Raw genomic sequence first — 24388 nt, 5'->3', positions numbered from 1 at the left:
CTCCTGCCTCAGGCATTAGCAGGGCTCATCCAGCCCAGGTCCGGATTCAACCCTAAGGCAACGAGGCCGCAAAATAGTCTTGAACAGTCTAAGACTCTTGAACTCCCCAGGTTGAATTCCTTCTATGCCGAGGTAAGTCCGCTTCCACCCGACCTGCGAAAGCCATCTATCTACATATGGAGTATGAGGCAACCGGATTCCATAAAACCTGAGACTCGGTGTTGCACAATGATCCTGTATCATTAGACAATTTGGAATCTAGCTACCTAACTCAACCCTTTCTGATGCATGAAAAAGAAGGGAAAAAAAGAAATTCAGGCGGGCCCAAAGCAAAATCAATCTTCTGTAGTTTTATCCATCGCCATGAGCTCAAGACGTACATGAAAAAAAAAAAAAAACAGAAAATCTGCTGCTGCAAACTGGGGGGTTGTACAGTTTTAAGAAAAGAATTAAAAAAAAAAAAAGAAAAACCCGAAGAAATAAACAAGAAAATTCCCTGAAAAAGAAAATCCACCGCGCCGTCTGATCGTGATGCTGAAAAGTCTATTTGGAACCAGCACTAACGACAGACCATTTCTTTCTTGACCCATTGCACATGATTTCTAGTATCTTAAGACACATTACAGCGAAAAGAGAAGGAGGTTGAACAGGAAAAGGAAATTAGGTACAACTTGAATCAAGAGGTGGGGTGGGTAGTCTTGAAAATCTTAGGATAACTCCGTACAGCAAAAGCAAAAGAGGAAAAGTTCGAGGTGGTATCGAATGCGAACAGGGCGAGATGCCGCCTTTCTGAGACCCAGCTTCAAGAGTTGAGCGACAGACCCTGGAAACGATTCATCCATTCAACCGGAGCAGGGTGCATACGAGAGGCCCCGTTGTTAACACCAGAGGTCCCGGTATAATCGGTATACCCTGGCTCCAGTGCACCGTACCCACCAGCCGGGTAGGAGGTGAAAGGATCGGCGGATCCCAGTCCACCCATGCCAGCTTCAGGTTGACGAGGGGAATGGCCGAATTGCTGATAGGAGTCTCCATATCCACTGCGTAGCAGGCCCATCTGGTTGGCAACACCATCCCGTCCAGCATCTAGACCATCACGGGAATTGCCAAATGCTCTAGCGTCACGCTGGTGGGGACGGTCACCTTGAGCATCCTGACCATATCCGAGAGGGTTAGGGCTCTGAATACCAGCAGATGGAGGTGTGACAAACGACGCCGGGTTAATGGCGGACATCCAAATTCTAGTTTTGTAGATCTTGAAAAGGTCGGTAACAAGGGAGTTGAAGTTGATGTACGAGTCGGCAAAGTAGTAAAATGTAAGTTTCTTCCAGTCCCTATTAAGTCGGTTAGGCTCATATGCTTGACAGAAAGAGAAAGGCCAAGGTAATATCACTTACATTTGAAATTCCGCGTCAAGAATTTCCATGTTCAGCTGGTGTTCTGCTACCTTCTGTTGACAGACGCGCTTCGCTTTCGCTTCATTTCCCTCTTTGTCACGCAGAGTCAGGATCTCATGGTTTTGGGCAAGTCGCTTGATCAATTTCGGTTTAATTTCACCAGCGGGTTCCTGCACTCCGTGTGCACCGTGAGGTCCCATGCCACCAATGGCGCTCCGGCCACCCATGCTCGAGACATTGCCCTGCGCACCAACTGCACTTGCGGCACCGTTTTGGCCTTGCCTGGAAAACATCATCAACCATTTGTAATGCTCTTCAGCATATTTCTGTTTCAACTCCCGTGCTTTCTGCAGTGAAATGTTGGCGTGCTGAATAGTTCCAAGATCAGTACCGCGGTCTGCCTCTACAATGACCAGATCTCCAGGGTTCACTTGAAGGCCGGTGTCCTCTTGAATGTAGAAAACGTCCGCGCGGTGGCACTTGAAGGTCACAATGTAAAGCAGCTGGTTCTGATGCGGGAGGGCAGGTTGGTGGCGACCATATGGGTTATAGCCTTGGTGGAAAGAAGGTGCGATAGGGGATTGGGAATCGACCGCGTTGCGAATAGATGCATCGCGAGCAAAATAGGATTCTGCAAAGCGACGAGCTCGTAAATACTCCGTTTCCATTTGTTCCTCCTCGGGGCGAGGAAGCATAGCAAGGCGCTGGTACTCACGATTTTGGCCTGGGGCATTCGGAATAGAACCGTCGTTGATATTGGCATAATTCTCATCCTTCTCACTTAATCCGACCCGAGCGGTGCTCGTTACCTGGGAGTCTCCAGAGATAGATGGGTGGCGAATCGGTATTTCGGCGAACGAGTGACGCCGACTCTGGGGAATATCTGCGAGGCTACCGAACCCAAGAGAAGTCTGCCAGTGTGCCTTTCTCAAATCGCCTAGAGTGCGGTTTTCCGCAGGCGATAAGCCAGAGAATTGTTTCTCCAAATTGCCCGAATGTTCGGAGAATCTCCTCCTGGTGTTGCTGTACATATCATGGTAGCCGGGAATATTACCCACCTCATCGAGATCCTCTACAGCAAGGTCCGCTTCTTCCGGAACGCTGCCGCGAATGCGATGCGAGTTACGAATGCCACCGCCAACTGCATATCCGCTAGTTGCCGATGCAGTTGACATGGCGCGATCCCTGTATGGAGTATCCACTTGTCCAGCTGCCTGGCGCAGGAGAGCATTCTCTCGCGAGAGTTGCTCAATTGTACGAGCTTGGTTGGCGTTATAATTGCCGTAGCTACCGTCCGATCCACCAGGGCTCTCAGCACCATCATCCTCATCTTCACGTACACGGCCCAGAGTAGCGGGGTCGTGGCCCAGCTCTCCGAGCAAACTGGGGCGCGACGAACGATGCTGCAGTGCAGAGAACTGTGCTCCATTCCTAGGACGACCACCAGCGTATGCATTCGGCGGCTTACTGCCAGCGGTCAAACCAAGATATTCAGGATCTAGTTGACCCACAGAATATGACTGAGAGCGATAGGTTTTAGGTGTTGGGTGAAGCGGAATGGAAAACGGGATTGAGGAGTCACCAGAAGTCCGAGTGGTTGGACTAAGGAGTTCTTCGGCCAAGTAGTTGCTCGAAGTCGATGGATTAGACATCGTGGGAGACGGAACAATCTCTGAAAGGCGAGGCGGAGGTTCTTTGCGGGAATCGGTATTCCAGATGCCGGTACCCCACGGAAACGAAGTATTGCCAACGGTATTCCAACTAATGGAGCTGTTCAATCCAGGGCTAGTGCTGGTTTGCCATCCGGATTGGTCAGTAGCAGGACTGGTTGGATTGGAAGCTCCTGAGGACAAAGGAGCCCCAGTAAGTGAGCCCTTTCGAGGCATGGTAGCAGGGATTTCGTTGAGCCAAGAGGTCCGGCGTGCAGGCTTCTGTGCAGGCATGTTTGTAGAAGGCGCAGGCAGGGAATGCTCTACATCATCGTCGGAAGAAGCTAGGGCTTCGGAATCCGGAGTCGAACGACGAATGCCAGGATGAGTTCTCTCCAGCCTAGAAGAGGCATTATTAGGCGGGGTCAGGGAAGCCGACGACGGCTTGTTGTTGGTTGGCGCAGCCATGATATTTTCCAAACTGGTTGACAATCGCAACTCGAGGATAATGAAGTCTGTCTAAAGACCCAACTGAAAGATGTACTACATAGAAATCAGTATGTAAGCTTTGAGGGCGTTGGAGATTCGGCGAAAATAGATAGTGCGCGCTTGGGGTGTTTTATTTTCAAGACAGCATTTCGCGAGATTTGCAGAAGGAAATACGCGTTGGAGAGATGGACAAGAACCTACTAAAGCCAGTCTGAGGGAATATGAGGTTGTTGAATCCCGGGGCCGGCAGCGACTTTGTCCACGGGATTTGCTGCCAAAACATCAGAACTGAGACATGTGTGAGACTGGGCTTGATAATAAATCTCCCTCACCTCTTGGATAGATATGAGAATCGACCAAAAGATCTCTCGAAGCTCAGCGCTTAGAGAAGTGTCAGACGGGCAGGTCCTGTAAATGTATAGCCTGCTCACCAGAGCCAGAGTTAGTTCATACCTGTATTGCTATGTTGAAATTCACGAAAATGAGGCACAACCAAGACAGAAACAACACGAGCCAAAGGGAACGGAGGGAAAGAAAAGTCAGAAGAGTAACAAAAGTGCTGAGTGCGAACGCTATGGCGCTGCGAATATTGGAAAGAGTTGCTCTCGAGTAGACTTGCGACGGAGATATAGAAGATAGTTATGACACCATCAAGATACGTCCCTCCCCATAAACCACACTGGGACAGTGAATATTGCAAGGATAGTGAATGAGTGAGATGTAAGTTGCCTGGAGGTCTGGCTTTAGGAGTCATGAAATCCATATTTCCATGAGTGTCAAGTGTTGAGTACGTGAGTGCGTGTGTGCGTGTGAAGGTCGCCCACAGTATCCATGGCTTGGAAAATCATCTGACTTCACAGACCATACAGAGCTCTCATCACTGCCTTATAGTGAAGCAGCCCCACACAAGGAATTGCCAATATTGATATGCGCGCATTGAATGCAAGGAAGAGCAAATGAAATCATGTCACCACGTACCTTGCGGGGGGAAAGTACAATTTGAACAAACCCAGGAGATGCTTTATGAGCGTAGATATTACTCCCAGTTTTGAAGAAGCGCAGTAAATTCGTGATCGCGTCTACCAAACTCTCAGCCATTAGCGACAAGCATACGCCAGTTTATGAGCAGCAGATAACTCACCAGTCTAGAATGAAACGAAACTTTTATAATCTATCCAACCCAGCAACAGAAAACAGACCATGCCACAGTTAATATTCGTTTTCGAAAGCAATCCAGCGCCGAATAAGAAGCGACCAGGCTCCCGGTCTAAAAGCAATAGAATAGGTTGTAGAAGGTGGCGCTCTGCGGCAGGTCGGGAGGGCTTCCAGAGAAACCGAGTAATCGAAATCGTAGAAATATAGCCTTTTTTTTTTCCTTTTTTTCTCTTTTTTCTCTCTTTGCGTCTCCCTTTTTTTTCTGATATTATTATTCCCGGCTCGCGATAGGAAAAGATACGTCTAGATGGTGCTCAACTCCGGTCGCGAAAATAAGGATGTCACTGGAAATGCGGGATCGTATATGGTGGTAGCGTGACCATAAATGACGTTGGGAAGCGAACTGGCTCCAGTAACTATGGGCGGATCCGCTCAAGAGCAGCGCATCTTGAGGCGGACGAGGAAAAAGGAAAGCGACTGGGAGGTCGTGCGATACGGTCGAAGGGGAATCAGGTGAGGACGAATTCCCTCGTTCGTTGGTCGCGAGAAAATTAGGTGAGCGCGGGAGTGCGGAGGGGAAGTAGGACGGCGCAAGTTTCCAGGGACGGAACAGTGAGAGGCGGAGGGAGGCGAAATGGCGAGGTTGATGCGACGGCCCGCACTGAGAATCTGGGGCAGAACGAGCTCTTGGGGGAGCTGGGTCGGGGCTGGACAATCAGGGGATGGGTGGAGTTGAATGAGAGCGAGCAAGCAGCAGAATAAATAAAAGAGAGGAAAGGCGAGAGCGCAGGCGAGGGCAGAAGAATGGTAGAAAAGAGGAGAAAGAGGTTGTACAGTGAGTGGTAAGGAATAACGCAAGCTAAGGAGGTGAGCTAACCTCCGTGCTCAGGCTCAGGCTCAGGCCACTGACACAAAGGAGGAGGAGCAGCAGACGAGCCACGGGTCGGGGCCGAGCAAAAAGTGGCGCGAGTGCTGGAACTACGACCGAGCAAGTTAGGCCCCAACGCTCCCATTGACTTTTCCCTGAATGATCAGTTTCCTCTGGCTTTCCTGTTTCCGTGATTCGCCCATTGGTTCTGGAAAGAAGGAGCGTGATCCCTCGTATTAGCAGTGCCGGTATGGTGGCCATCGACGACATCCATGGAAGCCCACCGTCTGCCCATCGTCTGCAGAGCGGCGCGAATGAATTAGATTAAACCACCTCGATGAGGGCGGGGTAAGCAGGGCATCCGTCCGCAGAGCAGCAGGGAGTCTGGATGGTCTCCAGTCTGTCCGAGGCTTGTTAGACCGTTGGAGTTGTCTTGTCTTATGCACACGATCAGCTAACCAATCCCACCCCGGCCGATTCCAAGAGGTGCGACTTTGCTGGGCGAGCGTCCAGGCAGTGGAACACAGTGCTACCTGCTGTCGCGAGGTGGTCCTACTACGAGTGTGACGGGCATGAGAAGACCGAGACTCAACAGAATCATCAATTAATGTTGCAGGGTGCGATCTCAATTGAAAGCGATGGCGATGGTGGGTCTGGCGGGGCTCTGGCAGCCAAGTTGAAGATCCTCCGCGCTGCTCACTGGCCTACAGAAAATCAGAAATGGCCTGGCCAGCCTCTCGAGGTCGTCTCGTCTCCTGGTTTCCAAGCTCGGAGGGGCACGTCCCAAGGTTTCCCGCTGTACCTAGGCACTAGGAACAAATTCGTTTCTGTTTCTGTCTACAGGAGTCTACAACAAGTCCAGGAACTTTAATGCCTCAAGCTCGGACTCCCGGCGCGCTTGACGTTTAGCAGCACGCTTTCCGGCACTGCGCACACGGAGACCAGGGTCGCCCGGTACCTGCTCTGTACTCCCAAGTCCACTCTGGCACTCCCAAACCGCCCACGCTGTAGAATATACTCTGTACAGCTTGCCTCCGCCTGAGATTAATGGCGACCGGCCTCATTGCTGTGGAACAGATGTAGTAGAGGACGTCATTCTGGCGCCACGTTACACTCTCTTGCCCGGGAAGGCAAGGTGGACGGATGGAGGTGATCGCAACCAGAAGCAAACAGAAGTCCGGCACTCCATTCTTATTACTTCACATCAACCTCCTAGAATTTGCGGGGGGAGGGATTGCACTTCCGACGAGGGCGAACTCCGAAGGAGGGGCGAAACTAACTGCTCTGTGCCATCGCTGGCCCTAATGCAGGATCGCCGCCGCTGGAATTGTGGAGAGAGCTTCCCAAGTGCCCGCACAGCCTGAATCCCGGCCCCAGCCCAATCCCGAGCGCCGCCTATCGACATCTCAATGGACGTTCTCGTTCTTGTGGCGATTTGCCGCTTATTATTCAATGCATGAGATGTCTTCTGACAGGAGTGACAGCATGATCGATGAAGGACCATGACATGGGTCGAGGATCCATGGGAGGGGCTCATACCAACCCCTCGCTTCACACGACGGCAAATGACAGCGAGCCAAAGAGAACCCACGGATCGCTTGATCGTCTTACTCCCCGGGCCCGGCGTATCAATAAAACCAGACTTATTAGTGGGCGATTGGCCCTCATCGAAAAGTATACCGTTGGCCGGTCGGTCACTGATATCATCTTCTTGCAATGTAGGCATGGTGCTAGTAGAATCAATTACCAGGTACGTACCTTTCCTGTCGTCATTCTCTCGCGTGGCTTTGTATTTTGCAACACGTCGCTGCCGATCTCCCAGTCCCAAGTATGGGGTACATTGTTTAGAAACAACCCTACATTAGGCCCAAGCCCAGCAAGCCAACAAGCTGCTTCCGCACAGAGGAAACCACATGTCCTTTTCCCGCTTTAAATCCTGGTGAATGCAAAACGCCCCCGCACAAAGCAAACGCCTCAGAGACTGCGACTAATCGCAGGCCTGCCGTCCAAGGGGCTTTTTGGACACCTTACCCCTTCGAGCGTTCGGCAGGCAGCGGCACTGAAAGCCAACCTCTAGCTTTCTTCGAGAGCGGGCACCGTTGAGTCGTTGACGGCCTGGCTGGGCAAGCAAATTGCGGGGTACGTCAGATTTCTGACTCCGCCACTGCCACATTAGTTACTCGTAAAGGAACAACAGGCACTATCAAAGAAAAAAGAAAAGAAAAAAAAAAAAAACAATACTGGCGATGCTTTGCATGCTTCTTATTCAGATTTCAATATCCTCTACGTCAAAATCTCCACTTCCAGTATCCCGTGGATAACTACCCTGCAGTAAGTTCAACTGTTGGGACCGATGGCTGTGTAACCGTCACAGCTCACAAATATATACTCTGGAGCGGGCAGCAAAATCTCCAACTACAGAGAATCCCCGCCCTCTTCTCCCCTCCACTTTTGCAGCCCCCTTCCCTGAGCGGTGGTAAAGTACATAATCTCGTTCCACTTCACAGGAAGCATATCATGCGAAGTTGGGAAGGTGCGGTGCTTTGCATCGGCCTTGTCTGCCCCGGCGCTAGCCGATCCTTAGGTACTTTTGTACGAATCGGGTTCAGCGGACATTGCATTACACGAGCAGTCGAGCTAGGCTGTGGAGATGGATCAAGGTGGGTGTGAACCAGGATGAGGCTACGAAGGGAAAAACGTACGTATCCGATACCCGATAGAAAGAATGGGCTGGCTCAACGCAGTCCTCCTACCGAGGCATATAGGTAGTAAGTAGCAGCTCCGTGGATAGCTACGTATTTGCAAAAAAAATTTATAGATCTCTCGATTAATGAGCCGATAACATCAAAACAAACTTGGTCATTATCTGAACGGAACAAATCATTGGAAATAATTTACATTATAAAGAGACGTAAAAACCATCCACCCGCTCTATCGTTTTGGTAATAAAAATCAAACAAGATTGATCACCTCAAGCAACCGAATCAAGGGACGAGGGCGCAGTCGCCTGCTCGCCCTTCTGCTGTCGAAGCTTCTCCTCGAACTTGGCAAATTCAAGCATGGAGACCTCCTCCTCCTCATCGGTGGCTTGTTCAACACCCTGAACTTCTTCGATCTGTTCGCCCGTCGTTAGTTTTGTGAACTCTTAAAATGTAATGGGATGGGTGAAGAAGGGAGGGACGGAAGGAGGAAGAGCTATTAGGAACTCACATAATGCATAAGCATAGACTCAATGCCGTTCCGCAGAGTAACCGTGCTCGAGTCGCAAGTCCGGCAAGCACCTCGCAGCTTTAGCATGACGATGCCATTCTCAAATCCTCTGAATTCAATGTCACCGCCATCTTCCTGGATTGCCGGCCGGATTCTCGTCTCCAAGAGCTCCTTGATCATGCTCACGACTTCATCGTCTTCTTCGTTGTACCCCAAAGAGTCCTCCTCGCCGCCCTTCTGCGCATTCTCTCCGCTCTTCGCCACGGTGCTGACAATCGCTTCCCCAGAGGTCACAGCTTGAGTGACGAGACTGAAAACTTCCGGCTTGATGTGCGCCCAATTGGCGTCACTTGCCTTTGTCACTGTGATGAAGTCGGGTCCGAAGAAGATCGATTGAACTCCATCGACATTAAATAGGTTTGCCGCCAGCGAGGAAGGGTGGGGAGGAGCAAGTGTGGAGCGCGGAGAAAGGTACTCCAAAAACGAGGTCGTGAAGTCCTCGGGCAGAACTCTGTGGTTTGGAATAAATTTCATGGCCTGTGGTAGGAAGCGAAGGCGTTAATATATTCGTTCCTGTAAAAAAAGAAAGAAGAAAGTTTTCATAACTTACATCGGGGTTTGGCGTCGTCTCCGTCTGAATGAAAATAGTCCGCTTGCCAATCGGCGGTTGGCCGTTGATTCGAGTATGAGCGGCCGACAGTTGGTGCGGTCGCAATGTTGGCCTATGCCGAACCTCTGAAGCAGTGATTGTGGGCAATCGAGCCGAGTTGTGAATGCTCCTGATCGATCCGGAGGCAAAGGGTCTAATTGCCCGAGGAGAACCCTCGGCAAGGTTCGAAATTTGTGATCCCAACCTATTGTTGAGAACAGTTCGTCGGATCATGTTTGCGGATGTTGAAGTAGCGGCCATATTGTAAAAAAAAAATGATTCGCAAAGGGTATATGTTTTGGCGAGTATAAACTATCGTTGAGGTGGTTTTTTGATGATGGTTCATTGGGTTCGTCGGTTGAAACTCTGACGCAATAACCAATTCCACGTGATCGCCGCTGACAAATCAGTAATAATCCAACCAATAGTCTTGAAGCTATATCCATCCGTCCAGTAACTGGCTTGCCTGAACTGTGAACGATGGGAAAGCTCGATGCAAAGACAGATTATTTGCCTGGGATGTTGTGTGTTATTAACGAGTTATACAACACGCAGACTCTCCACTGGTGCATGGAGACAGTGCATCTCAGAAAGCAATGGGAGGGGTACGGGCGCCACAGGTTCGAGCGGCCCGTACGGAGTACTGCGGAGCGCTTCAAGTGTTAAGCAATCTCTGAGCTGCATGTCTTCTTTCCTGAGCACTGCGATATTGAGGCCAGACCATCTCTTTCAAGAAGGGAGCAATACCAAGACCCATGTGCGTTAAAGCCGTGAGCACATCCTGGCACCATCTCAGCTTTGCAGTCAGCCCCTCAACATGGAAAAATTGCAAACTCTGGCTCAAGGGTGCCAGCAATTGCTGGGCCCCCAATGTCTTCATGTCAGGCTGTATGCAATATAAGACAGAGCGGCAGATTTCGTTGGCAGAATGTTCGGCAAGCGCTATGTAAGCCGTATGGACATCGTCACTTAACGTTGTCGTATTTGTCGTATTGCCGCTTGGGGTTGACTCTCCATTCGTGGTATCGTAGTAGACAGGGACCGGGCTACTTTTATGTGGCCCGTCAATGATGGAGTACAGTTCGCCAATAAGCGGATAGAGCAAAATGAAGGTACTCCAGTACAACATGTGGGACTCCGCGCAGGTTAAAGAAGCAAATTCAAGGGGAGGCGCAAATAGTTTAGTGTAGAGAGTGTTCCGGAAATCACCTTGGGGAAACGAACGTTGGGTGGCAATTTTTGGCGATCCCAGCTTCTGCTGCATGGATATACAGGCTTGATGAAGGTTCTCTTCCAATTTCAGACAGACGCGTAGAAGCTGATCTCCAGTTTGAAGGTCTTTACCGGGGCTTGCTGGTTGAGCAACAACAAATCGGTCAACTTGCTCCATGGTTGCAGTACATTTTGCCAATAGGTCGATGAACTGGTCAACTGGGTCAGGCTCTTCCTGGCCGTGTGTGTGATTGTCCCTCCATAGTTGCGTGTTGTAAAGGTATGGAGCTTGTCGCTTCCCTATAGCGTCGCAGAGCTAGTCAAGGGTGTCAGCTGGGTTTAAAAGCGGCCATTTGAAGCGGGTCGTGGACTGACCGTCACAAATTTCAATTGACGGCGAAACAGCTTTTCTGCAAGGGATTCCTCTCCTTCAATCGAAGTTTGCGTAGAGATCGCAACGCCGCCCTGGACGTGCGCTATCCAGGCCCCAAAGCCCGGCGGGGAGCAATTGATCAACTAGTATAATAAAATGAGACACGAAGCTATAGCACAATATGAGTTCACCCTCACCTCGTATATTTGAAGGATAACGGTCGTGTACAGCATATCTGGGCTAAGTTTAGCACCAGATGTTATCTTGCTATGGAGGCTCCTCAGGGTGTTGCCGTAGAGCCTGCTGCTATATTGAAATAACCAGTCATCCTGGTTCTGTGTCGCAAGGTAAACCGCAGCGAGACATATACCTGCTTTCTCAAGGACGACACTATCCGCGGTAAGGTCTGGGATGGTTTGGAGTATATTTAGTCCTGAAGTGTCCCTTAGGTACGCGCGAGGTGGCAGATACGCCTCAATGAAATTAGTGAATAGCTGGGATCGAAGCAGTGGGTTGGCATTCAAGGTCCCGTCAATCTTTGTGCCCTTCACCAAGGCTAGATTTGAATTGGGAGCCAGCTTCCCGGGCCCGGGCTTCTCGACTACTTTCCCAGTGCGCCCGTGGACAAAGACTTTGTTTTTGTCGTAGCCAGTACATTTGTGGCCGTACTTGGTACAGCGCAAGCACTCCGGCTTTGTTTCATCGCACTAATCACAGGGTCAATATGAAACACGAACCCCTGAGGAGCACTAGAGCGTATTCGCGGTACCTTAACTTTGCGGCGTCGGCAAGTGCCACAGCCTCCGGACGTGTAGGGAATGCCTCCCATGATGGTCACTCTTTGGCATCAGGAGACTGCTTATGCGGGAGCATCGTCAAAATAAGCCTAACTCTGCATCAAGCATCTTCCAAATAAAACCTCCCGTGTGATACTGGCGGTTGTAACTTGTCAACAAATTGGTTACGGGTGCTTATTGTACTTGTGGTGGCTGTGTAGTGCCGTACCATCTTCGCCACCAAGGCATGGGACCACGCCCGCCTACGATGGTCCCGTAGTCCTATCGAGGTAGCCACAGCCACACCCGCTGGGTGGGACATCCAAGCTGAGGAATGTGATGATCAGGAAATTCACGTGACCTGTCGCTGATTTCTCAGGCCTCGTCATTTACGCTAAGGTTCAATTGTAGGTATATTTACGCAGCTACCTACTTTTGACACGGAACGAAGCTCGCCATTTACTAATAGCCATGCAATTGACGGTCTGATCGTGTTAGACTCGGGACGACATTTAGGTCAAAAACAAAAAAAAAAAAGACCGACAATGGCGACCGGGAATCTTTGCGAAGTTTGCGCCTCAGAGCCGTTTAAATATCGATGCCCTGCTTGCGAGCTTATGAGGTGAGTCTCTTTTACTTCTATAGTTCCATCGTGGAGGACGACTGTTGGACGGTTAAATGCTCACCGTATCTGCAGCTGTTCGCTCGCTTGCACTCGAACACATAAAATTTACTGTGCACCCAAAGCGTCCAAAACCTCTCAAGCGACCGATGCGCGACCGCAACCCAACGAAGCCAATGGACAAGTCGTCGAGGATGGACATAACTTGAACTCTCAGAAATTGGCTTCACAGATCAAGGACCTTTTGGAACAGTGCCCGCCGCTCCGCGACCAGCTCAGAGATATCTATAAGGCTACTTTAGAGGAGCAATGGGTGGAGGGTCCTGTGCATAAAGATAGACCTCGAAATTTTGGGAAATCCAGGCCACCACCACGTTCCCGAGGACCGTGGACGCGGGAAAAGGGTTTCAAGAGGGGCCTGGGGAAGGTCCGGAAGTACAGAGAGCAATTCGAGGACGGCTCGGAGACCGGCAAAGGTGCTGAAGGACTCATGCGACTGTTGGCTCTTGTGAATGAGGGCCCTCCGCAGGAGCCTCAATGAAGGCTTGAATGCTACCATATCATGACAGGGCAAGTTTACAAGATGACCTAAATTTTCGACGGTCTAATCTCGGCGGACGCTTTCTTCAAACACCGGGCCCACGATTGAGTGTCTGAAAGCTCGATCCATTTTCCCGCATTGTTCACTGAACAGACGAAGAAGTTAGAAGTCTAGGGAACCTGGTTGTCAAGAACTCAAACCGTCGCGCGACGGATTCAACATACGTCCGCATGTTGTTCAGCTCCAGATGAGACGTTGTCTCGAACCGATGAAATATTCACTCTCAGGAGGGACTATCTCCATGAAACCGTAGATTCTGTTCGGTTAAGAACGAATTATCATTTTCATATTTGTTGGCGCGAAGGCAATTCATCCTGGAAATCCAGAAGACTACCTAAGATATAATTATACCTCCTGCAACCAACGCATCGGCACCAGTCCTATGGTGGAAATTTAATTGGGAAGGAAGAGAGAAACAAGGGGCAAAATAACATATTTATCTTAATTAAAGAAGATTCAGGAGCAGCAATAATTTTTTTTCGATTAATATTTGAGATTTATGGAAACCCTTTGTTGGGACCTTGTATGATACCCCCGCCAGAATATATTTTCCCCCGCGAATCGCACCCACATTGCAGAGGTCTGGTTTCGTCATCCATAATTTTCCTACCATAACTTCAAGTCAAGGCCTCGAGTAGTAGTGGAAATGTATCCGTCGACTCCGTCGACTCTCCTTTTCTGATTTGGAACGGCTATTGATCTACTGAGAAATCGTGTCTTGTATTACGCCGGATCGTAGGCCGCGCGATTCGTCCAGGCCTTCGCTAGTAAGATTTTGGTTTCTAGTTCTCTGGCCCGCTATTCGACAGTTATTTTTCATCCTGCCTCTTCCTTCCTGTTAAGTCCCTCATCTTCTCCACGAATAAACCACCAGAACTCCATCTCCCTCGCCGCTCAGAGTGACCAGCCAGCTTGGTGTGTGCGCCTCGACCCAGTTTGCAGATCCCGAGGTGGGAGCGCAACTTGTGTTGAACCACCAGATTTGCTGCGACGCCAGCACTACCCCAGCTGCAGGCTGATCCTCTTACCTGCCTTGTTCTTCAATCCACGCGAGATCGTCTATCAACTCTGGTCGACCTGCTTCGATTTTTACTTCGTCATTGGTCGTGACCGGTCGTGTTCATTAGTTCTCGGTTTTCTCATTCGATCCGCTCCTGTTCTGTGCCTCTGTGACTTGCGGTCGTCACGATTTCGTGAGATCCTGTTGGTGAGCATATGATCGGTCAATTGCTCTAGTCGATTTATATAAACCATTATAGCCGTGAGATTTGCCTCTCCTACATTGCTGTGTTAACAGGTTGAATCTTGCTAACTTGCGGCCTACATCTCTTTAGAGTCACTCGGCAATCTACTCGGATCAGAGGGAAGAATAAAAAGTTATCCGACAGATTTACCGACTGCATTCAATCATACCAACGAGTGATAAACTACAAAATAACTTAAGCACGGGGAAACAGAAAAGTGTAACGCCATTCAACGGGAAAGCTTTTTCGAATTTATTCAAAGCGACAATGGATGAGCTGCAGTGTTCGCCTCACCTACTTACCTAGCAGTTGGACCTTGCGCTGCCGCACTTTGTTCGCTTGATCGACCTTCTACCGTAATCGCGCCGTAGGGCCGTCCACCGACACGCGCGAACAATACTTTCCCCCATGGCCTCCCAACGGAGAGAACGGGCATCCAGCGATCGAGCTCACCCTGCTGTTGTTCCTCAACGGCCAGGACTTCAAAGTCGAACCATTTCCGCTCCACCCGGAGGATTATACAAACTTGACCCGTCCAGAACGGCGATGGAAGGTGGGAGCAGTGTCGGACGGACACTCGTGGAGGAAGATGAAAACTCAACACATGGCGAGGGGAGCGGGGTCTCGTCGCCCCAGGCTGGGAATGAGGTATGGTTCCGATTTGTAACATTGGTGCACTGGAAATACGTTCCTGACCCTCAAATCATATCCAGACGACCTCCAGATCAAATTTCCCGCATGTAAGCATCGCCGTGGTTGGCGGGGCCAAAGCTGGCAAAACGACTTTTATCCAGAGCGCCCTGGATATGAAACATCCTCTTTCCTCACGATCCACAACGAAGAAGATGTCTCTAGATGGTACAGTGTATGTTGTCCGTCTAGTGGAAGTACATGCCGACGAGGTTTCTCCCGGCAGCAATGGAAAATTGAGATGGCCACGGCTGGGGAACGACTCACCAGCCACTATTCACGGTGCTCTGATCTTACATGATGCGACTCGCCCTACTGCACATTCGGAGACATCAAAAACTCTAGGTTTGTTATACCTGCTTCTCCCGAGATAGTCTCGCTATGGTTGAAACTGACCACGCCCCTCTTTTGGTAGACATCTTCGCCGCGGCTTCAGTTCCTTTCGTGCTGGTCGCTACAAAGTGTGATAAGCGGAGTATCGATGGACGATTCGAAACATCGCTTGGAAGCTATGATATCCATCGAACATCTCCTGATATGCCCCAGAAACAGAAAATGTGTATCGCTGTCATTTTGCGTGACATTTTCAGCCAAAGAGATGGTAAGTGTGGAGAGCCGAACTGCGTGGAGTAACTGTTGCCCCTGATATTTGGTCTTTAATGCATCATGAAAAATTATGGGAGAGAAGAGGGTGGCGGTGAGAGAGCGAGAAAATAGTTCGGGATTTGGCTACGCAGCAATATCCTTGTATACGGCCCACACGATTTCGATGTGCGTTGTATGATGTGCTGTGCATTGAGAACTGCCACATTCGCGCTAGTTCAGGCGCGGCTGGGATTTAGCTCACGCATCCTTTCTGCCATCTTTTCTCGTTGATCCCTGGACTTGGAGTGCAACTCTCCGAAACAGCAGAAACAGGGGCTATATCGGTTCCACTGTTGTTTCTCGTTGGACCTGTTTCAGATCTGAAGCTAATTCTACCACTTAGTTATTGCAGAGCAGAGCCCAACTTCTTTCAGCACACACGAGAGGCATCACACCCGCGCCCGCTCAGAAAACCCCACAACGTTGCTCGCTGGAGCCGCGGGCGGCCCATTTAGTAGTGCTCTCGATCCAGGAGTCGATGGGTACGGCGTCGACCGCCATCCCGCCGACCCAAAGACGTCGCCAAACCTGGCTTCTAATGCACAAGGTTCACGATATGCCCGGAGCAATTCGCATCCGGTGCGACCGCATACACCACCGACCCGATTGAATTCCCATCCGCCCCCAGCCGCTGTGGATTCTTCCCCAGGTAAGGACCACAATAGACAACACCGACTCCACACAGCCTGGCGCAATAGTGGCGGATCGGACGCTTTTAACAGCTTTTTGGATATGGAAGATGAGATAGATGGAACGCGGAGTAGTCCGTCAAGCCCGGAAAGTAAGGATAAGGCTTCCAGTGAAGGCTCATCGAATGAAACGGGCTTCACTTTCGATGAGTTGGTTGACCGACTCGTTGCCCAACCGATGTCCAAACAAGACTCGAAGTTTGCATCGATTTTTTTGTGCCTTTATCGAAAATTTGCTGCTCCGGCTACGCTTTTGAACGCACTGATCAACCGATTCGAACGGAATGAGAAAAACATCACAGACCAGCTGACTCGCATCGCCGACCAATTGAGGCTTCTTAATGTTATTGCACAATGGGTTTCGGAGTACCCCGGCGACCTCGCATATCCTAAAACAAGAAAGCGGGTTACGGATTTTGTCACCACACTCGAAAGGAGCAACTTTTACATGTTTGCGTCGAAGGAGATTGGGTCATTTCTCGAAGTGAGCGCAGAGGATGACGATGTTGGATGGGCATTCAAGGACGGGGAAGCAGACACATTCGACGGAAACGAGACCTTCTTCGATAACTCCACCCGAAGCTCACCATCCATGTTCCTAGGAGGCTTTTCGTACACTGATGATGGCCCAGAGGAGGAGGAGGAAGACCCCATATACAGCATGAGTGCGCTGGATCTCAGCGAGGGCATACACGATCAACCGTCGAAATTGTCGGCTACTCTGTCAAACCCTTCGGCGGTGGACAAGCCCGGCACTATTCCAAGCCAGTCATTTACTTTCCTGAGCATGGATGCTGCACAGAGAGAAGCGGATACTGTGGAACTGATGGGGCGGATTCCATTGACGAAAATGGTCTGGCGGCAGATGATGGAGATTCCGGATGAGGATTTTGCGAACGAGCTGACACGCATCGACTGGATAATGTTCAACACTTTCCGACCTCGAGATCTTGTGCGTCATGTGAGTATCTCTGGGCCGGACAAGGACAAGATTCAAAGCTTGAAGCATGTCAATCGCATGATTAAGCAATTTAACCACGTTGCATTCTTCGTGGCCAGTATAATCCTTTTACGGGATAAGCCTAAGCACAGGGCTAGGGCATTGGAAAAGTTTATGAATATCGCCCAGGTGAGTGTTGTTTTTTAATAAACGAGAAAAGGGAATTGCCCGACATTTGCTAATCTAATTGTAGAAACTACGTCGTTTGAATAACTATAACTCTCTCGGGGCGGTGATTGCTGGGATCAATGGGACACCGGTACATCGACTTTCTCAAACTCGAGAGCTGGTCCCGCCGCAGGCTCAGAAGGCTTTTATGAGGCTGGTTATCCTCATGGGCACGCAGAAGAGCCATTTTGCATACCGACTGGCGTGGGACAACTCCTTCTCTGAGCGAATACCGTTCCTACCACTGCACCGCCGCGACCTCGTCTCCGCCGAGGAAGGTAATAAGACCTTTATTGGTGATAACCGCAACCGGATCAACTGGCGAAAATTTGAAGTAATGGGCGAGGTTGTACTTGGCATCCAACGCAGCCAGAAGACTCCTTATCCCCATCTACATCGATATGACGAAGTCGCCAGGTTGATTCTGGACACGAAACTTTCAGGTGATGATGAGGTAAGCATGCAATCTGGTTTTCTGACAAGAATTTCTACACATAAACCTATGCTAATTCACGTACAGGAACTGTATGCTCGCAGTATGCAGGTTGAACCATCCGCTGGCGGCGATGCGGGCCGGAAGAAATTCGGCTGGCTACGATCATAACCCGTTTGCCAGATATGGTCAATTGTAATGAGATCTCATGATATGAGGGATTTCAAAAACCTCTGCCTACTATCACGATTCCACGCTTCGCGCCTGATGACAGGATTAATGAAACACTCACGATCGTCTTAAGAAGATAATGTACATACATATTGCTGCACATATTTGCCTGTCGCCCCCAACACTAGCCTGCAGTATCTACTAGTTACCTAGCTTTACGCACTTGATACCAAAATCAACGAATATTAAACATGTTATTCTTATTCTTATTTTATTTTATCCTCTCTTCCGCTCCAATACTTAGTCACGTGATGACAACCCGGTATTGAAGATCCAACCAGCACCACCAAGTCTCACCTTACACCTACCAAAGCTTCAAATCTAACCGAACCATTCAACCAAACGCAGATTGAACCAGACGTAATACACCTGGAAAGTCCGAAAAGAAATAAAATCGAGCCAAAAAATCTAAAACCGCAAAAAAGAAAAAAAAAGAGCAAAATGGCCGCCTCATCGACCGCAAAAACCACCTACCGCGCGATCCTCCGCGAACTCCCTCGCCGTTCCCTCTCCTCTCCAACACCGCTGCACAACCGAGTCCGAGAGTCGTTTCGGAAACAGGCCACTGAGTCATCGGCTAGCGAGCAAATAAGCGAGGAAGCGCAGCGAAAAATCCACCAGGCGGAGCAGTTTGCGCTGTATGCGAAGGCGCAGCGCGAGTATGTGAGGTTGGTGGATAGGTACAATCCGGGCTCGTGGATGGACGAGGAAGACAGAATTAGGCTCACGGCTAGGAGAGTTGGGCTGGATTTACCGGAGTTACATAAGGAGGGAAAGGAGAAAGAGAGTGCTTGAAGGTTTAAATTAATATGAAGGGAATGGGTGGGATAGAAGCTCATTAGAATTGATCATGATCGGAGGTGTGTGAAATATATCTATGTATTATATTTTGTTTGGGTATCGGAATCTAGCGACTCATGGTTCTTGCGTTTGCTATATGCGAAGCTGCTATGCCTTGTATATTGTGGCTCGTTATTCGGAATGAGCCATAGATAGATGTCTGGGTCGGCTGACTGAGTGGCCTGCCTTCTGCTTGCTGCAGGGTTTGTTGGCCACGAGGAAGCATGTCCTCATACTCTTGGAAATACCCGAGCATTTCCCGTGGGGATGGGTTGTGCGCTTGGAGATGCGTGTCTGCTCATCCCGTCAACTGAACTTGCTCCATTTGCCTCCGTAGCGTTGTGCTACTCTCCTCTTCCTCTGCATCGAGTTCCATTTCGATAGCTGTCCTGGGCCTGTTCTTGTTCAGGCCCTCAAGGAGTGTGCATGCATGGCACATTCGCTGACTCGAGATGTACCCGCATCGCTCACACTTGCCCAGCACTTGACTTTTGACAGCAGCCTTCTTTTGTGGCTTCTTGGGATTCTTCGTCCCTTTCTTGGGAAGTGGAACTGCCGTGCTCGGTTGTTGAGGCACCTTGATCTCTGTCTCCAACGCCACAGCGGCTTCGTTTTGTGCCAACGTCCTCTCCATCTCTGCCATCTCGCCACCCCGTGTCCTCCCGTTTTGACTGCCGCAGCCACCGACTGCAGACTCATCCTCAGCTGCCGCAGAGGAAGGCCCTTGACCCCCATCTGATATAGGCACAAGGATAGCCATCTCCTCACCACTCCTCACGATATCCAGGATCGAGCTTGGCCGGATCTTCTCTAGATCCTTAATCAACGTGCGCGCACTTCCCCGAAATGCCTCTGGCGAGTAGATGCACTCTGTGCTAAAATAATCCAGCTGTTTATGGTGCGCATAGAGAACAATTTCTTTCTCATATGCGTACTTTAGCGGCTTACTGCGCTTGATATCGGATGCCGCAGAGCCCGTCACAATGCTCGTTCCCCGCGAAAGACGGGGAAGATCCCCTCGCAACAAGTTCATCATCACGGTCTCAGCTACATCGTCCGCATTATGTCCCGTCACAACATGATTGATACCCAACCGCTGCGCACCCCGATCGAGCGCCTGCCGTCGGAATACACCGCAGTACGTGCAGTTCCCCTTCTTGCCTATTTGTTCCACCACTTGGTCCATCGTCCATCCATAAAGTTCGCCATACCCGACTATAACCAGATCCATTTCGTACTGAACTGCATTGCGCTTGACGGTCTCGAGACTGTCATCGCGGTAACCCTTGATTCCCTCGTCAATCGAAAGAAGGCATAAATCGAGTTGGTAGTTGTATCGCTCGTTAAGTGTCTTCAGAACCGAGGCCAGCACCGTACTGTCTTTTCCACCGCTGGCGCCGATGGCGATTCGCTCGCCGGGGTAGAATAGAGAATTTGAGGTGATCGTTTCGTGTACTTCGGTTTCGAATTTCTGGAGGAAGCATTCGCGGCATAGCTTGTGCCTGTTTTTGGGGCGGATAATGACAGCCCTAGCCTTTTGGCAGTTGAAACACTGAGAAGGAGCCATAGTTAATTAGTTATTCCGTTGTATTGATATGAAATCCCGATGCGGGGGGAGGAGGGGGAAAATCCATTTTTCGCTTTTTTGGGGATTTGCTGATAACGAACTGATAACAGCGCTTAGTCATTGTTTGTTTAGTTTGTATTCACATAGGGGTTGTGAGGTTTCTTTTTTTGCTGAAGGTTGATTAAAATTATAAATAGAGGTATCTAAATACATAATACAGTCTATGCGAACAAAACCTCCTCCTCCAGCTTTTCGGCAATTCCCTTAGAACTTGCCCTTGAGCAAATTGGAAATCATCTCACGTCCAGTGATGCGCGAGGTAGCCCACAAGGTCGGGAAGTCAAGGGTGCTCGAGAAGGTATCGGCGTATCCGAAGAAAAGCATGGGAGGGATCCAGCCGCGGGCATACTCGAGGGCGAAGCAAGAGGCCTCCATCTTATACTGCTTGACTTCACCGCGGCGAAGGTGGTGAACGCTACCGGCCGGGTAGACCTCGGGCTCGTAGGAACCGGGGACGTAGGCAAGCTGGGTGCCCTGGAGGATGTTGAAGTAATCGTCTGCGGTGTGGCGTCCGGTGTGTCCTTCAGTGCCGATGGCAGTGCCTGGATCTCTGTTAGTTCCCGCATTCACCTGCGATTTTCATGTAATTTTGGGGCGGAGGAGGATGGATCAATGGGGAGCGTAGACCGTACCGAAGATGATCAGATACTCGGTGATACCTGTAGCGCATTAGCATGTTTCTATGCATGGTCAATTTGAGATTGGGGATATCGCATACTGGCATGGATAATGTACATGGCGCCCATTGCGCCGCCGGCGTTGTTGAAGACCCATTCCTCGTCCTTGTTGAGGTGGGTGTCGCCGACCTTTTCGTCCAACTCGGAGACGATGTACTGGACAATCGAGCGAGTGTCATTGCCGTGGGCGGCAATTGCGCGCTGGGACACATCGTGCAGATGGTCCTTGTCGAATATGTAGAAGTTCTCCAGGCAGGCGTCGAGGAACCTGTACATCCCGGTCACCAGCGCCAGAGCGGCGAAGAGGAAACTGAGAGTGCGCATTGAGTCGATTAGAAGGTCCGGAAATAATTAAATATGCAAGAGGTATATTGTTCAGAAAGAAACAGAGCTATAAAGGAGGTGAAGGTTGTTGTGAAAGTCTGGGGGCCGCGGATTCCATAATAATGATCTGATTTTTTTTAACTGGTTGCCGATGCGACTTGGCGGCAATCACAAGCACCATGTTCCTTGCACAACAACATTATTAGTCCAGACGCAGGGTTTTTACTGTGAGGCTGGCTAGCTATCTGGTTATGGGATCTTCAATGGCTATTAACTTCGATGAACTGGATACAAGGAGGGATGGGTTCCTCGTGTTGCCATCGGCTTTTTGTAGGGGATTTCCCCGGATTTAACGCCTTGGCCTGGGCTGGACTGAGCGTCCCGGTGTTGAAGAAACGTTTGTACAGAGTAAATTGTGCCCCTGATAAATCCTCCACCAATATTTTTTGACCGTCGTGACAGGTGAAACTCGATGTCGTCTTAGTTTCCGCACTATTTATCAAGTCCCGGTTGGCTTCGTCTCGCTCCTTCGATAGTGGCAGCACGTTTCATGTTGCGGCAAAGCGGCCGAGTTGGTCCACCAGTCCGCTATTAGCCTCCAATTTCGTCAATTGGAAAATGCATTTGAAACCGACGAGGCCAGTGGAACGTCATTATTCCTGGGATAAGATCTGACCATGGAAGGATATGAGCTTATTCAAATGCCTCGCTCCCCCGCCGGAGCAAAAGGTGGCGCATGCTGCAGAAACCAAATGCTGCAGTGGTGAGTATAGCATCACCAGTCGTCTTGTGGGCTTGCCGGTCTTCGAGTCTTTTCCTAAAAGATTCAGGAACTGTCTTAAGTTGCACCACTTTCGATATGACAGCGCCTATCAGATGTCCTTAGCCCGTCTTTAATGAATTCCGGTCGGGCTCCGCATGGCTGCGTCTTTCTTTTCCTCGTTCCTCGGACTCAGAGTCTATGGCCTGTTCGAGGACCTGACTCCACAGTTCATTACTCTTTTGCCTGGGATTGATGGAATCACAGAAGTTGAAACCGGCCTCCTGATCCAGACCGGGTCATTGTGACGAATAGCACACCAAGTTCGGAGATGCAGCCGACTTTGATTTCATGGAAATTTCGGTTAACCAGCATGGAGACTGTCGGCTTCGGCGAAGATAAATAGCAACAAGCCCTGTAGCGCGAAGCAAATTTCTTCAGCGACATTCATATCGCAGAATCTTCCGTTTGGTACCCTTGTGAACCTCCAAAAAACATGAAGCTCCTCGCTCTGACTCTGGCCTCTCTGGCCTCGGCTGCCTCCGTTTCCTCCAGGAGTCTTCATCGCCGCGACGACTTCTGCGGTCAATGGGATACCGCCGAACCAGGCGACTTCATTTTGTATAACAACCTCTGGGGCCAGGATAATGCTGATGAAGGAGGAAGCCAGTGCACTGGGTTAGACTCGGTTGATGGCAACACCATTTCCTGGCACACGACATGGACCTGGACTGGTGGGCAGTATAATGTCAAGAGCTACGCGAATGCCGCGTACCAGTTCACTTCAGCTCAGCTGAGCAGCCTGAGCTCAATCCCGACTACCTGGGAATGGAAGTAAGCTTCTCTTTCCCATCACCCTTAACCTGACGTGGATCTAACTGATGAGAACAGCTATGACGCAGGAAGTGACGTTGTAGCCAACGTCGCTTATGACCTGTTCACAAGTTCGAGTGCTGGAGGAGATCCTGAGTATGAGATTATGATCTGGCTGGCCGCTCTTGGTGGCGCAGGCCCAATCTCTTCGACTGGCTCTTCTATTGCTAGTGTGACGCTTGGTGGAGTCTCCTGGGACCTGTGGAGTGGCCCCAACGGAAATATGCAGGTGTACAGCTTTGTTGCTTCGTCCACAACTGAAAGCTTCTCGGCCGACCTTATTGACTTCATCAACTACCTGGTTGAGAACCAAGACCTATCGAATAGCCAGTACTTGACTAGCGTCCAGGCTGGCACGGAGCCGTTCGTTGGAACCGACGCTACGCTCACTGTTTCAACCTACTCGGTTTCGGTCTCGTAAGGGACGATGTCTATTTGCACCTGTGACAAGAATAGAGAACCACCTGAGGTTAATAGGTGAGGAGTGGATGGGATTGCAAGCTTTTGAAGGTTGATGTATAAGTGTCCTTTCAACCAATGTATTATTCGCTATCGTATGCTCTCAACATTTTACATGGCGCTTAACTCTACGTACATGAGACTAAAATAACCGAGACCAATTTAGAAATGTCGTCGCTCTTAGCGCTTCGCTGGGTCAAGCGTGACTGACGCAGTTCAGCGGCTATGTAGCGAAAACTGCGGCCTCTTACATCGCTTCCCAAGTTCCACCATGCGAGCGTTACGTTGTGCGCTTAACAAACCTTCGATTGTTGTTCTTTAAATAGAAAGATGTTGCGGTTGCTCTCGTTCTTTTAGGCGCCTGGCTACTGCTTTGGAATTAGACGAGACGTCTCCATATGTGATCAGGCCATTATGAACCTATAGTTTGAAACGAGGGGCGGATGTTCTTGGACTGTGCGCTGAGAGGAACTTGCTTATGCTACGAATTCCAGACCGACGTTCGACACGGAAGCCATGAAGGCTTGCTGAAATTTTGCAAGTAGTAATTGTATAGTTCTCTATAGTGGGCGATTAAAGCGGCAAGTTACTCGGGCCAAAAACGGCAACAGTCACATGTTGTAGACAGGCTCGATTGACGATTCTCAATGACGGACTTGGGATTCATGAATTCGACAAAGTTTGCCATAACGCGAAAAAGCCAGATACCGGACACGTACCAAGTCTG

At 50.0% G+C, this 24388-nt stretch overlaps 9 protein-coding genes across 9 annotated transcripts; 4 read left to right on the top strand and 5 right to left on the bottom strand.

Moving 5' to 3' along the window:
* Positions 1 to 802: 802 nt before the first annotated feature.
* Positions 803 to 3514, bottom strand: APUU_11608S (uncharacterized protein; the record flags this gene model as incomplete). Its single annotated transcript, XM_041697717.1, has 3 exons — positions 803 to 1334; positions 1398 to 2028; positions 2113 to 3514. 3 exons carry the CDS (start codon positions 3512 to 3514, stop codon positions 803 to 805), a joined length of 2565 nt encoding a protein of 854 aa, XP_041550974.1.
* Positions 3515 to 8529: 5015 nt separating this feature from the next.
* APUU_11607S (NifU family protein) lies at positions 8530 to 9678 on the bottom strand (the record flags this gene model as incomplete). Its single annotated transcript, XM_041697716.1, has 3 exons — positions 8530 to 8673; positions 8769 to 9305; positions 9379 to 9678. 3 exons carry the CDS (start codon positions 9676 to 9678, stop codon positions 8530 to 8532), a joined length of 981 nt encoding a protein of 326 aa, XP_041550973.1.
* Positions 9679 to 10072: 394 nt separating this feature from the next.
* Positions 10073 to 11831, bottom strand: APUU_11606S (Zn(II)2Cys6 transcription factor domain-containing protein; the record flags this gene model as incomplete). The annotated part of the gene is made up of 4 exons (XM_041697715.1): positions 10073 to 10945; positions 11005 to 11145; positions 11200 to 11709; positions 11772 to 11831. 4 exons carry the CDS (start codon positions 11829 to 11831, stop codon positions 10073 to 10075), a joined length of 1584 nt encoding a protein of 527 aa, XP_041550972.1.
* A 492-nt stretch (positions 11832 to 12323) lies between these two features.
* Positions 12324 to 12941, top strand: APUU_11605A (zinc finger HIT domain-containing protein; the record flags this gene model as incomplete). Its single annotated transcript, XM_041697714.1, has 2 exons — positions 12324 to 12400; positions 12476 to 12941. The coding sequence occupies 2 exons, from the start codon at positions 12324 to 12326 to the stop codon at positions 12939 to 12941; spliced, it is 543 nt and encodes a 180-aa protein (XP_041550971.1).
* Positions 12942 to 14653: 1712 nt separating this feature from the next.
* Positions 14654 to 18041, top strand: APUU_11604A (putative Ras guanyl-nucleotide exchange factor RasGEF; the record flags this gene model as incomplete). Its single annotated transcript, XM_041697713.1, has 6 exons — positions 14654 to 14893; positions 14959 to 15280; positions 15351 to 15536; positions 15924 to 17398; positions 17463 to 17891; positions 17958 to 18041. 6 exons carry the CDS (start codon positions 14654 to 14656, stop codon positions 18039 to 18041), a joined length of 2736 nt encoding a protein of 911 aa, XP_041550970.1.
* A 501-nt stretch (positions 18042 to 18542) lies between these two features.
* On the top strand, positions 18543 to 18896 carry APUU_11603A (LYR motif-containing protein; the record flags this gene model as incomplete). The annotated part of the gene is made up of 1 exon (XM_041697712.1): positions 18543 to 18896. One exon carries the CDS (start codon positions 18543 to 18545, stop codon positions 18894 to 18896), a length of 354 nt encoding a protein of 117 aa, XP_041550969.1.
* A 343-nt stretch (positions 18897 to 19239) lies between these two features.
* On the bottom strand, positions 19240 to 20508 carry NCS6 (putative PP-loop ATPase superfamily protein; the record flags this gene model as incomplete). Its single annotated transcript, XM_041697711.1, has 1 exon — positions 19240 to 20508. One exon carries the CDS (start codon positions 20506 to 20508, stop codon positions 19240 to 19242), a length of 1269 nt encoding a protein of 422 aa, XP_041550968.1.
* Positions 20509 to 20772: 264 nt separating this feature from the next.
* On the bottom strand, positions 20773 to 21569 carry erg2 (C-8 sterol isomerase ERG2; the record flags this gene model as incomplete). Its single annotated transcript, XM_041697710.1, has 3 exons — positions 20773 to 21110; positions 21201 to 21227; positions 21287 to 21569. 3 exons carry the CDS (start codon positions 21567 to 21569, stop codon positions 20773 to 20775), a joined length of 648 nt encoding a protein of 215 aa, XP_041550967.1.
* A 1256-nt stretch (positions 21570 to 22825) lies between these two features.
* xgeA (putative endoglucanase) lies at positions 22826 to 23623 on the top strand (the record flags this gene model as incomplete). Its single annotated transcript, XM_041697709.1, has 2 exons — positions 22826 to 23163; positions 23221 to 23623. The coding sequence occupies 2 exons, from the start codon at positions 22826 to 22828 to the stop codon at positions 23621 to 23623; spliced, it is 741 nt and encodes a 246-aa protein (XP_041550966.1).
* Between the last annotated feature and the right edge of the window lie 765 nt (positions 23624 to 24388).

Source organism: Aspergillus puulaauensis, chromosome 1, assembly GCF_016861865.1.
Source record: "Aspergillus puulaauensis MK2 DNA, chromosome 1, nearly complete sequence".
Lineage (NCBI taxonomy): Eukaryota > Fungi > Ascomycota > Eurotiomycetes > Eurotiales > Aspergillaceae > Aspergillus > Aspergillus puulaauensis.
This window is presented reverse-complemented; position numbering and strand designations above follow the sequence as displayed.